This window comes from Gopherus flavomarginatus, chromosome 10, assembly GCF_025201925.1.
Source record: "Gopherus flavomarginatus isolate rGopFla2 chromosome 10, rGopFla2.mat.asm, whole genome shotgun sequence".
NCBI classification, from domain to species: Eukaryota; Metazoa; Chordata; order Testudines; family Testudinidae; genus Gopherus; species Gopherus flavomarginatus.
The window spans coordinates 77,839,597-77,853,543 of NC_066626.1; the positions used below are offsets into that span (position 1 = coordinate 77,839,597).

General features: G+C 38.9%; 2 protein-coding genes across 2 annotated transcripts in view; one reads left to right on the forward strand and one right to left on the reverse strand.

Moving 5' to 3' along the window:
* Positions 1-13,947, forward strand: part of TMEM169 (transmembrane protein 169) — a 254,139-nt gene that overhangs the window by 118,978 nt on the left and 121,214 nt on the right. The gene's annotated exons all lie outside the window — the stretch shown is intronic.
* MAP3K2 (mitogen-activated protein kinase kinase kinase 2) overlaps positions 1-13,947 on the reverse strand; it is a 97,549-nt gene that overhangs the window by 33,793 nt on the left and 49,809 nt on the right. Inside the window, exons 3-5 of the mRNA XM_050917065.1 lie at positions 8,186-8,325; positions 4,876-4,916; positions 1,122-1,221 (exon numbers count right to left, since the gene is read on the reverse strand). Coding sequence (XP_050773022.1) covers positions 1,122-1,221; positions 4,876-4,916; positions 8,186-8,325 — 281 coding nt within the window. The remainder of the gene's footprint in view (positions 1-1,121; positions 1,222-4,875; positions 4,917-8,185; positions 8,326-13,947) is intronic.

Sequence of the window (13,947 nt, forward strand, 5' to 3'; positions counted from 1 at the left end):
CCTCAGGAGGTCAGCTAGTCCACTCCCCTGCTCAAAGCAGGACCAACACCAACTAAATCATCCCAGCCAGGGCTTTGTCAAAAAAACCTCAAGGAGGGAGGTTCCACCACCTTTCTAGGGAGCCCATTCCAGTGCTTCACCACCCTCCTAGTGAAATACCTAGTCCTACCTCAAAGATCTTAACTATGATACAACAAGTGGACAAAAACCAAACAAATGGTTAGGGAAGAAAAGGTAAACAGTAGCTTCTAATATTTATTTACTTAACAGTGGTAGGTTATTTCTAACACACTTCTCCTTTCTCATTTTAACTCAAGAGGAACAAGAGGAGTAGAAAATTCATTCATATGCCCAAAGGTAGATTATCCTTCTGTGGGGCCCTGGGCCAGAGCAAGTGGGGGGCCCTCCCCATTCCTTCCACCTGCAGTAGCTCCCTCTGCTGCCCCCCGCCCCCAGCTCCTACCAGCAGGAGAGCCGGGTGAGTGGGCAGAGTGGGTCGTGGTGCAAGTGCACCCATTTTTCTGAGGTCCCCCAGTTGGCTGTGCTGCCCAGAGGAACTAGGGGGAAGAAAACAATTAAGTCGAGAAATGAGACAGAAGGTCTGGCTCTTTACTCAAATGTCCCAATACTAATAATATTTTACACTTACATAATATTAATTTTTAGATCTCAAAGCACTTTATGGTGAGGATAAATATCATCCACATTTTACAAAAAGGAAGGGGAGGCACAAAGAGAGATTAAATGAGTTGCCCAAAGTCACATAGCAGGTCAATGACAAAGCTGGGAATAAAAATCAAATTCACACTCCCACCCCCAGTCTGGTGTCCCATCCATCAGGGCATGCTGCCGCCCTACAAAATCTTGGGCTGTGCCCTCTGCCTTATCCTTGTTTAGACAAATCCCATTCACCTGATGGAATGGTGCAGTGGAGAACCCTGCAAACTCATGGCAGAAGTGACTAACCTTGGCCCATCTGCAGCTTTTTATGCAGGAGGGCATCAGGTGGCCTTCAGTCATTATGAAAATACGTGGGACTTCAGTCTTGAAATGTTCAACTGTCAAAACCATTAATACATTAAGATACGAGAAACTGACAATTTAGGAAGGCAGAATATTACCTCATTATTGCTGTAATGCAAGTCCATAGGCTGTCCAAAAGCAACTTTAGCTTTAGATGCAAGATCTTCTAGTTTCACAGGCCTGGGAAACTGTAGAATCCTGTAACACAAAAAATAATTTTTGGAGAATTTTTTCACTAATTTGAAAGGGTCATTGTTTATTAATGAATTACCCATGAGTAATCTTATAACAGGAAAAAGAAGAAACAGTTTACAAAATATTTGCTGCCTTTCTGGAACATTAATATGCAGAATAAATTTTAAAAAGCATCTTTTGCGATAAAAATTAAAGGAACACTCACAGACATAAAATTAGGTCCTGCTAGCTGTGCTTTAGTAACTTGCATATTGCTCTATTCTGGTGAGCACACACGGCATTAAATATTCCAGAATCCTGCTCCACGTATTCCAGAATGGAGGATTCTTGTAAATTTCAATAACTTCTGTTTAAACAGAATAAAGTAGAACAGTGGAGGCAGCTATCACTGAGGCTTGATCTGCACAACATACTTACTTTGGTACAATTACGCCACTCAGGGATGTGAAAAGTCCACACCCCAAATGAAGCAGTTATACCGACCTTCACACACACACACACACACACACACACACACACACAGACACGTAGACAGAGCTATGATGGCAGGATAGCTTCTCCCACTGACATAGCTACCGCCTCTCGCAGAGGTGGGGTTAAGCCAATGAGAGAGCTCTCGTCCATTGGCTTTGAGCATCTGCACCAGATGTGCTGATGTAAATTTGTAGTGTAGACCTGCCCTAAGAAAAACAGGATGTAGGCTAGTAATGAGCTGACCAGCAGAAGAGTTAAAATTACATCAGGGGTAGGCAACCTATGGCACGCATGCCAAAGGTAGCGCACAAGCTGATTTTTAGTGGCACTCACATTGCCCGGGTCCTGGCCACCGGCTCAGGGGCTCTGCATTTTAATTCAATTTTTAATGAAGCTTCTTAAACGTTTTAAAAACCTTATTTACTTTACATACAACAATAGTTTAGTTATATATTATAGACTTATAGAAAGAGACCTTCTAAAAATGTTTAAATGTATTACTGGAACGCGAAACCTTAAATTATAGTGAATAAATGAAGACTCGGCACACCACTTCTGAAAGATTGCCAATCCCTGAATTACATCAATATTACCACCTTCATTTTAACTAGCTAACATTTTCTAGAATCAGGAGGAGAGCTTAAAAATACCATCCACTCACCTCCGTTTTTGAAAGATATGATGTAGTTAAATTTCTGAGACCCTCAACACTGAGTGTTTCTCTTAAAATTTTCTAAAATGTGGGTTATAAACTCAAATTAAAGATTTCCTATTAACTGAATGCCAGCAAAACTAAAAGAGCCTAAATGTGTGTCACTCTCAGAGCTTCCATTATGTACAAATATCCCTCAAATAGAGGCTATTAAATTATTTCAGCAGAAAGGCCATATAACAGACTTTTGCTTCATCTCTATTCTAAGTTACCGAGGCAGATATTAAACACAAATCCTGAAGAGAAATTCCACTTGAATTTTATGGATATTACACTGGAAAATTAACAATGGCTAATGGTCCCTTTTATCTGGGTCTTCATTAACCAACATACCAGTAAGAACATTGTTTCTTGGGGAAAGGAGGACAGAAGCTACGTCATTAAGGAAAGTCTCTTTCCTTTCTCACCTTAGTCAATTGTGCATTCAGCAAGCTTGGAACTTTGCTTACTAGAAGACTTTTGCTATCAGTTTAGAATCACATATATATTATCTTAGAAACTCATGAATAGCTTCGGACTCCTCCTTTCTGCCTCCTATTTTACAACAATGTAGAAGCACCATTCAATATATTTATTTATTGCATAATCCCATGTCCACTGTTCCACATCATCCTGGTATCTTTGGATCTGCATGTTCTTACAGAGAACATCAGAGCTCAACTTGCATATAGGACTTGGTCTGTCCAGTATCACCTGTTTTCAGTTGTAGCTATGGTGATCACAGGATATGAGAGGCACAAGGTGGATGAGTTAACATTTTTTTTTATTGGCCCCACTGCTGTTGGTGAAAGCTTGTCTCTTTCACCAACAGAAGTGGGTCCAACAAAAAATGTTAACTCATCCACCTTCTCTCTCCGATATCACCTGGGCATTAGCTCCAAATCACTTCTACCTGGCCTGAAATAGTCTTGGCAGCTGTAAGGATTTTTTTGCATTACATAAAACACTCTTCCATGAATGATGTGCTAATACATTTCAATTACAATTTCAGACACAGACAGTGAAGTCTGGTAATGGCCACTAAGAGTACTTCTATTTTTCTAGCCATTTTAAAAGATGGCCACACTGCATTCTGATTAGCATGGAAGAACTTGCATTGATAGACTTTACAGGCCACTAACGACTGATAACCAGTAGCACAGAATTTAGTGTAATTTTGTTTTTTAAAAAGGAAGAGAGAACTGTTGCATTTGCTGTTGTTAAAAATGGAGTTCTCTTTGAAGGAGAGTGGGAGACCTCCACATACGGGAGATGGAGTCATACATCTTGGCTTTAATTATGCTTTTTAAGCTTTTGAATCTCTCTCTCTCTGCCCCCAACATGAAGTTGTATTTGAACTGAAGTTTAGTAGAAACCAATCAGAACAGCCCAGTTACAAATCTCAGAAGACTTTCCTATAGCAGAATTGCCAGTTGGGATTTTCCCACAAAATCACAGTCAGTACAGGAAGGGCAAATCAAAATATTTCCTTTTCTTGCTAATGTAGGGCTTGATCCTGCAACCACTTATTCAAATGAGCGTAAGTCCCAGTGACTTCATTCATGTGAATAAAGTTATTCATGAGAGAGCATTTAAAGAATCAGGTCCATTCTTTGGAATTTATGTCTAAGTAAATCATATTTGACAATTCATTGGCTAATCAAAACGGTGTAAAGCTAACTATGCAATGAAAAAAAAATCTAAATCCCACTGTTCGTTCTTACAAATAGATGAACTTAATAAAGCTTAAGACTGTAGGAAGTCTCCTGATTAGTCTGGCCTTCTGCGGAAGTGCATGAATTGCTCAACTCATTTCTCTGCAAGTTACATTCAGAGTTTGTCTACACATTTCTGGTGATGGTGTTAAAACTGCCCTGGGTCATTTATGCCTCTGACCTCATGAGCAACATTTTTTTTCTTAACATTTAAATCAGACTTGCTCCCTTTTATATATCATTGGTGCTAGTGACTACAACACACAGCATCAGACCCCAGCTAGGATGGCTGGCAAATATGGTAGCCTCAGTGATCCCTATAAAATTCTTTGTACTGATAACAAAATAGCTCTGGCGATCTAGTTTAGATTTGGCACTCACTTCATGTACCATGACCATATTGCTTCAACAATTCCTGACCACATATACAAATCTACTTATATGTGAGGCAGTTTGTATAATTAATCTATGCTAGAAAGTTCTATTTTAAAAGCTAAGGTATGAAGGAGATTTGGTAAGACGTTTGCTAATAAGATACTTAAGTATATTTTGGGGTCTACATTTAACAGCTTTCAGTTAATTTTGTTAAAATTATACATTTCTATTATTTTCTGCTTATTTGTGCCAACTAGCCTACTTCTCTTAAGCCATGTATGTACATCAATTTCTATCAAGTACTTTTAATAGTTTCTTTGGGACACTAGCAGAGAAATAGCAATAGAATTCGTAAACTAGCAACAGAAATGCATTAAAATAGTTTATCTTTTCCTCTCTTACCTTTTTTCACCTCGGTGTTCGAATTTCACTCTAACATCATTCTGTAATGAGAGAGATAAATTATACATTTTTAAAAAAAAAGCCATAATAGAAACCATTATAAATTATTAGTTGCTAACAAATTCTTACTCAGAAAACCATAAAAATACATTTAACATTCTCAAACATTTTGTTTAATCTTTAGAGGGCCAAAAGGTTTAATTACACTCTTTTCTTGCTTACTGAACATTTTGGCAGAAAGTAACAGATAAGTGGAAGACTATTTCTTCTGCTAAGGTATCAGATATGATAAGTCCGGAAATCCATGAGGATCAAAAGGATGGTTTTGAACTAAACTAAACATCTGTGTGAGAAAAAAAAACATACATTGGCCAGGAATGGCGAACCACGGCCACTGGAAGCTGCAGGAGGCTGTGCCTGTGGACAGTCAATGTAAACAAAATGTCTCATGGACCACCAGCAGATGACCCTGATAGGCCGTGTGCCGAAGGCTGCCGGCTCAATTTACATTTAGCTGTATTAAAATGCATATGGTTTGTTTGTGCCCATTTTACCAAATGCTCCGAATCAGTGACCTCTGCTCTTCCTTATTTACTGCCCCCCCCCCAACTTGTGCGTCATCTGTAAACTTTATCAGCAATGCTTTTAGGTCTTCTTCCAGATAATTAACAGAAATATTAAAATAACTGAGAACAGAACCCTGCAGGACCCCAGTAGAAACACACCAGCTCAATGATTCCCAATTCAGTTACTTTTTCAGACTGATCAGTTAGCTAGTTTTTAATTCATTTAACGTGTGCCATTTTTATTTTAGATCTTTCTAGTTTTTTAATCCAAATGTCATGCGGTACCAAGTCAAATACCTTACAGAACCCTAAGGATATTATACCAACACTATTAGCTGTATCAACCATAATTGATTTTTTTTTTAAATAAGACTACAAGTTAGTTTAACAGGATCTGTTTTTCCTAAACCCATGTGATTTGCATTAATTAGATTATCCCCTTTTATTATTTATTAAAGGAGTCCCATGTCAGCCACTCCACTATACTGCTCAGGATCAATGTCAGTCAGACAAACCTATAATTTACCTGGGTCATTTACCCTTTTTAAAAACTGGCACAACATTAGTTTTTTTCCAGTCTTCCGGAACTTCCCCAGTGCTCCAAGACTTATTGAAATCCAGCATTAATGGCCCAATCAGCTCCTCAGCAAGCTCTTTTAAAATTCTTGGATGCCTGTTATTTGGGTATGTTGATTTAAAAATGGCCAACTTTCCATTCCACTAATACCTCTAGAGGATGTTAAAGAGTGTTATCACCATATGATGAGACCATATCATCCTGTTTTTCCCCAAATACGGAACAGAAATATTTATTGAACCACGTCTGCTTTTTCTGCATTATTATTGATAATTCTACCATTTCCATCTAGTAATGGACCGATACTATTGTCAGGATTCTTTTTGTTCCTAATATATTTAAAAAAAAAACTTCTTATATCTTAATATATGCACACACTTTACAGCTGCCTTCACTTCCTCTCTAAACCAGGTCAGTTTTTTTTAACCACTAGAGCCTTCTTCCTTGATTATAACTCTCTGGGTGGCTAGCAAGATGTTAAATTATTTACAATTATCATTCACGTGTTTTCTGATTAAATTTTTCCTCCCAGCTGATTTGGCTCAGAATTGTTTTCAGCTTTGTGAAACTGGCCCTGTTAAAGCACCAAGTACCCATATTATTGGTTTGAACTTTATTCTGTTTGTATATTAGGATACAAGCTTGTATCTACCATTAATTTTTAGTTTTGTAATCAGTTCCTCTTTATCTGTTAGGAAAAAGTCCAAGAAAGAATTACCCCTATATTGGCTGCAACACTTTTTGTGTTAGGAAACTGTCATCTATAATGTTTAGGAATTTCAAGGCTGTTTTAATACTGGCAGCACGAGAACTCCAGCACGTCACTCAAACTGAAGTTCCCCATGGTCACACAGTTGTTTTCCCTACGCACTGTAAACAGGTACATACAGAGGTTGCCATCCTGGTCCTTAGTGTGATTGGGAGGTCTACAGCAGACACCAACTAGTACCCCATCTTGTGCTTTATCTATTAGGATATTGATCCATAAGCATTCAAGATCATTTTCTTCCAAATTATCAGTGACTCTGAAACAGATAATGTCATTTATGACAGAATGCCACTCCTCCTCCCTTTTTGCCCGCTGAATCCTTCCTAAATCGATACTACCATTTTAACATTCCAATTGTGTGAATCAACCCATCAGCTTTCAGTAATACCAACATCATCAAATTTATGCTCATAAACGGAGAATTCCAATCATAATTCCTTGTTTGTTACAAGTGGAATATCTATGGCTTTTAAACCACCAAGGAATGATCCCCATGCCTTCTTCCAAATACTGAAGATAAAATAGATTAATACAAATACATGTAAAAATTCCAATGTCTTGATAGACCACCAATTCAGGGTGCAATCCAATAAACATCCATTTAATTCCATGGGATCATCATCATGAGCAATGCTATTCACATGCCCTTATACAGAATGTGATCTACTGTACGAATGAGAAAAACTGTGGCTTTTTACTTCTTTATGAAGCTCACAGAAGCCCTGAATATTTTTTAAAATAAATATAAAATTTGAACAGTCTGACTAAAAACTTCTCCCCCAACCCAATTGTTCAGCTTCATCAATTCTCTGTTGCAATATCACAATCTCCACTAGTTCTCCAGCTGCCCATAGAGTCTCTGGGAAAAAACACAGTTCACAAGACCTGGTATTTCAAATGTCAAACAAATGGAAAAAAAAAATCTTTCATACCTTCTCTATCTATTTCCCTCACTGCAAACATCCTTTAATATGCCAGTTTAAATACCTGGATAGTCCAATTCAGTTGTATATGACTAAACTCAGTCTAAAGAAACAATTCAAAGAAGGGATGGCAGCAAACCTTGTTTTAGGATTTTTATTTTAAAAGAAAGTCAGCAAAAAAGACTGTGATCCAAACCAAAGTGTGATCTTGACAATTAGTGTAACACTCTGATTATTGATTTTAAAAATTCAGTTAGGGAGTAGGAAGGGTATGCTTTACCTTACCAGATACATTTAGTGTGCATGTGTTTAGAATGTGTCCTGAAACACTACTCTTCATTTTTGTAACTAATTTCAAAAATATGCAGCATCCACATTCATTTAACACTGACTTTGGTCTTGCAATTGGAAAATTATAGAAGTCACAGTATGATATACATTGTTCATTGTGTTAGACAAGAATGCTGAAAATTACCTGTTTTTTGGGTGAAGATGATTTTGGTTTTCCTGTTTCTTGTACTGGCAATGCAGGACGACTAGCCTTATGAAGGACAGCCAAATCCTGCATGATTGAATTCAAAGCTTGCTGCTCGATTGAATTCAAAGACTGATCATCTGTTTAAAAAAATATATATAGGACATTTTAGAAGTTCAAATAATTGTTTCACTTGAAAGCTGCCTTTAAAAATTGACTTTAGGAAACATGTTTATTTTCCTAAAAACTTAAGAAAAGGCACACATTCATCACAGTTAGCTTAATAAAAAAAAATAAATGATACTGTGGCTAGCATGTTGCAATTACAAACATATTCTTTATTTAATTTGTTTCCAGGAAGTAACATCATAAGCAGGACTTGAGGAAATAAACAACTTTTATTGTTAAAGAACTTAAAATTTAATTTTTTTCAAAAATTTAAAGCAACTTCTCAACAAATTAGGACTGACAATTCAATTCACCTTGATACAACTGCAGACTATAACTAGGAAAAAGGGGGTTCAAAGGCTATTTCACGTAAAACTCTTAGAAAAATGTGAGAGAAAAAATTAGATCTTCAACTTGTAAAGATGCACTATTACGGTAGTCCTTTATCTGTAGCACAGAAAGACGAAAGTGAAGAATTTACTCTGGGTATCATTCTTCCCCAACCTAAACCAGTAGAACTCAAGGACACCGAAAACGCAACATATTGGAACTCTAATTAGAAGAGAGACCTTTGCTACTGAACACTTGCTTATTGCTCTCAATGTTGTTTTTACATTAGGTTCACTCTTCCAGCACTGGAACTGCAGCATTCTAAGGCAAAGGGGGGCAAGCAAGGTTTCAAAGACAAAGAGGTAACCTCAGTACATTTGAGGAAAGGGACAGTTAGAAGCCAGTCTGGCTGGCAGGCAATGGGGCAATTAGTGAACCTAAATGTAAAAACTATATTGAGAGCAATCAGCAAGTGTTCAGTAGCAACGGTCTCTTCTAATTAGAGGTGTCCAAAAGTCAGAATTAGTCTTACAGCCACATTTAAGATGGACAAACATTGGACAGTAATGTGTTTGGAGGTTTGGGGCGGTGGTTGGGAAACGTACCCTTCATTACTTCAGCTCCACACCACAGTGGTTGCTCCTATGTACACCGGCCTGTAGTTTACTCCAAATGTGTCCAAGGATAAATCTACACTTGGAGGTGTAAGGAAAGAAATAATATCCCACTACTCACACAAAAAATTATTAAATGGTGACATAATGAAGAACTCCTCCCTAGATTTTCTTGATGCTGGACTAATTAGCTAGCTTCAGGACAAATTCTACTGTAAAATTCACGTAGATAGGTAGTGAAGAGCTCCCACTAGAATCTAGAGAACTGCTTAAATGGATTATGTATGCACATGACTTTATACTCCATATAACTAAAGCTATTTGCACAGCAGGGAAAGCCTGGGAGACAGGCAGAAGGGAGAGAACAGTTACATATATTAAAACTTAGTTCTTCTTGGAAACACATTTTAGATGTGCATAACCCTTCTTTGACGACAATATAAAGTCAAACAATTTTATGAATGACCTCATCAGTCCTTCAAAAGGTGAAACATCTGAGTTTCTAATGTTTTAATAGAATGCCATTCACTATAGCCAGCCCTGTGGAAGAACTCTATTAGGTTATCAAAGTTAGATATTAGTGGCTGCATTGGTTCTACGCATAAATGAACGTCAGGTTCAAAGATTCAATTTTATGATCCTTGACGAGCAGTCTTGTGAAATGCAATTTTGTTATAAAGTTAATTTTGCAGAAGTAGGAAGCAAATATGACAAATATGTATGGTGATTCCTCAGTTATAGGATTTGCAACTGATACCGTTCATTTATGCCAACATCACCTTACACAAGGAAAGGAAGAGCTGTGGATGTCATAAACAGATAGTTAAGGGTTAATGTCTCTTTTACCTGTAAAGGGTTAACAAACAGGGAACCAAACACCTGACCAGGGGACCAATCAGGAGACAAGATACTTTCAAATCTCGGTGGAGGGAAGCCTTTGTTTGTGTTTCTTTGGGTTTGGCTTTGTTCTCTCTGGTTTCTGAGAGTAACCTCACGTACCTACAGGTTCTCTAATCTTCTGTTCAAATTTAGTTAAGTACAAAGGTAGAAAGGCGGTTTAGTCTTTTTGATGGTTTTTCTTTATTTGCAAATGTGTATCTGGCTGGTAGAGTTTTAATGTGTATTTGGCTGGCAGTATTTTAAATTGTATTTCTGTTGGAAGAGGCTTTTTCTCCAGTTTCTATAAGCTGACAGACCCCGTAACTTTTACCATCTAAAGTACAGAGACACCTTTTACTTTTTTCTTTCTTTTTATTAAAAGTTTTACTTTTAAGACCTGTCTGATTTTTCCCCCTTGTTGAGGCTCAAGGGAATTGAGTCTGTACTTAACAGGGAAGGAGAAGGGAGAGGAAGGGTGGAATCCCTTTGTTTTAGATTCACGGAGCGTGAATCTGTCTCTCTCTCCAGGAGACCTAATTTCTCTGTGTTGTGATTCAAGGAGTTTGAATCATAGTAATCTTCCAGGGTAACCCAGGGAGGGGAAGGCTGGGAAAGGCAACGGTGAGGAAAGGGATTTACTTTCCTTGTGTTAAGATCCAGGGGGTCTGGGTCTTGGGGGTCCCCAGGGAAGGTTTTGGGGGACCAGAGTGTATCAGGCACTGGAATTCCTGACTGGTGGTAGCTTATTAGATCTAAGCTGGTAATTAAGCTTAGAGGAATTCATGCTGGTACCCCAACTTTTGGACTCTAAGGTTCAGATTGGGGACATATACCATGACAGTGGATAATAGTGATTCCATGTTCATCTAGCTAACTTCTCTCTTCTTTAAAATAACAGGGATTTACAGCAGCTCAATATTTCACTTTCATGGTCTTTTTAAGTTGTGGTTTATGCTGAACATTAAAAAATGGTTGAAAAGAATAAAATACCAACTTGTATGATGTATAAACAACTGTTTAAAGTAAACAAATATAATCCAGATTTTTATTTTTTTAAATTATCCAAAGACCTTTGGGCATGAATGCCTACAATTAGTTAGACAAGGGAAGTAAGGTAATATCTTTTATTGGACCAATTTCTGTTGGTGGAAGGGACATATTTTTTAGATTCACAGAGCTCTGAATAAATATTAATTATCTATTATTGCTCATTGATCAAACTGAACTCAAAAATAAAAATCAATTATGGTAAATTCACTTATTTTAAGATAAAAACCACTGGCAAGTTCAAACATACCATTTCCTGTCTTTACTACTGCAAGAATTGTCATAAAATATTGGTAACAGTACCATATGATGTCAAGTATCAGAGGGGTAGCCGTGTTAGTCTGGATCTGTAAAAGCAGCAAAGAATCCTGTGGCACCTTATAGACTAACAGACGTTTAGGAGCATGAGCTTTCGTCGTTTGTCATGAGCTGCATCTGACGAAGTGGGTATTCACCCACGAAAGCTCATGCTCCTAAACGTCTGTTAGTCTATAAGGTGCCACAGGATTCTTTGCTGCTTTTACAGTACCATGTGAGTGCAGTAACACCACAATTGTAAATGTCTGCACACAAATGAAGATGTTAAAAATGTAGCTGTCGTTAGCCAATAACAGTAATGAGCTACCCAAGAGTTTGTCTGCGATGAAGGATGATAGTTCGATACATTTAAATAATTTAAATCTAGTTTACAGTCATTATATCAAAACAGCTACACCTAGAAGAGTCTTCTATTCCTAGCATTAGGAACATTCTAAATCATATTTAAAATGAAAGAAATTAATGAACTCCCACTTTTCAAGGAAGCTTCTCTCCCTCGTTTTTGTTAGTACTCACTGACGGATAATACTTCTGCACTAATAATAATACTTTTCTATTTGCATCACTATAATTTAACAAGACCATCCCTGAACATCACTACTTCTAACAATTCAAGTATCAGGCTACCCAAAATGCATCTGTTTTAAAAGACAGGAATGCATGTATGCCACACAGGAAGAAGAGCAAGGCCAAGCAATCTCTCCTGAACACTCCATTTCTTACAATAGACCAACATATAAAGGAAAACGTTGAGACATTTTAATCCTGAATTTCTAATAAACCCATTTCCATGGTTCTCCCTGGATAAAACTAAGTTTATCTTAATGGGACACTGTCAAAATAAGTAGGTCAAAAATTTTACTTGGAAGTAACCGATAGCGAAAATTTGCATTCGTAATAACGGTATAAAACCTCTAAAATTTTCCTACCAAGGGAAAAATTAAGAGCAGATCTGCTTCTTACTGCAATACTCTCAAGCAAACCAACTGATGCACACTTGCTCTTTACAATGATTTATGGCAGACTTTATGAAGAGAATCGTGGACCTGGATCAAAGGATTTGAAGCATCTCAGCAATGTGCTTCATCAGTTGAAGCAGCAAAGAGTCCTGTGGCACCTTATAGACTAACAGACGTATTGCAGCATGAGCTTTCGTGAGTTAATACCCACTTCGTCGGATGCATGATGCTTTTACAGATCCAGACTGACACGGCTATCCCTCTGATAGTTCATCAGTTGCTGAACTACCTGAAGTCAGCTTTATCAGTCAGTCACCTCCTTGTCAGCCCTTGCTTCCTGCTCCTTGAAGGTCTCCTCCAGTGGTTATGGTTGAGACGGTGGAAGTAGAGGCTGGGGAGAATCTGTCTGCCAATGTGCCCTATGACAGCGATTCAGGGTCCTTATGAACTACTGGTGATAAAGGGCCTGGGATCCCAACAGGGCTATTGTAGGAGCTCAGACAGCATAGGAGGAGGCATCCACCATTGATCATATCAGGTGCACAGGGGTCAAAGTAGAAAAATGATTTCTTGGAAGATAAACAGGAGAATGCTTTACTGCAGGGGTAGGCAACCTATGGCATGCATGCAAAAGGCAGCACGTGAGCTGATTTTCAGTGGCACTCACACTGCCTGGGTCCTGGCCACCGGTCCGGGGGGCTCTGCATTTTCATTTAATTTTAAATGAAGCTTCTTAAACATTTTAAAAACCTTACTTACTTTCCATACAACAATAGTTCTTCTTCGAGTGATTGCTCACATCCATTCCAGTTAGGTGTGCGCGCCTAGCTCTCCTTGTTATCTCTCGTTATCTCTCGTATTGTTATAGTTGTTAGTTAGATTGTTAAGTATAGATAGTAGTAATTAAGTGTAAATAGGTTGTAAATAGTTGTTCGCTGGGGGCTTAGCCCTTCCCGGCACCCGGCACCGGGCTCATGCCTGGTTCGCCGGGCTTCAAGCAGTGTGCGGCCTGCAAGAAGCCTATGCCCACCAGCGACCCCCACGACGCGTGCCTGAAGTGCCTGGGGGAATCGCACAGATCGGACAAGTGCCGCATCTGCAAGGCTTTTAAGCCAAGAACAAAAAAGGAGAGAGATCAAAGACTCCGGACTCTCCTTATGGAGGCGGCACTTGACCCGGCGGCTTCGCAGGCCGTGATCTCGGCGCCGGCACCGGATCGCACCGGCACCGAAAAGACTCCCCGGCACCGACCTTCTCCGGCACCGGGGACAGAACCAAGACCGTCGAAGTCTGCTACTCCGGCCAGGCAGACCCGACTGGAGCGCCCGGCCTCAACATCGGCCGCGGCGCCGCCGGCACCGTCGACTCCGGGCCCGGCTGGTCCGTCGAGTCCGGTGCCGCCAAGCTCCCCCATGAGATCTGGGGTTGAGATATTGGTCCCATCCAC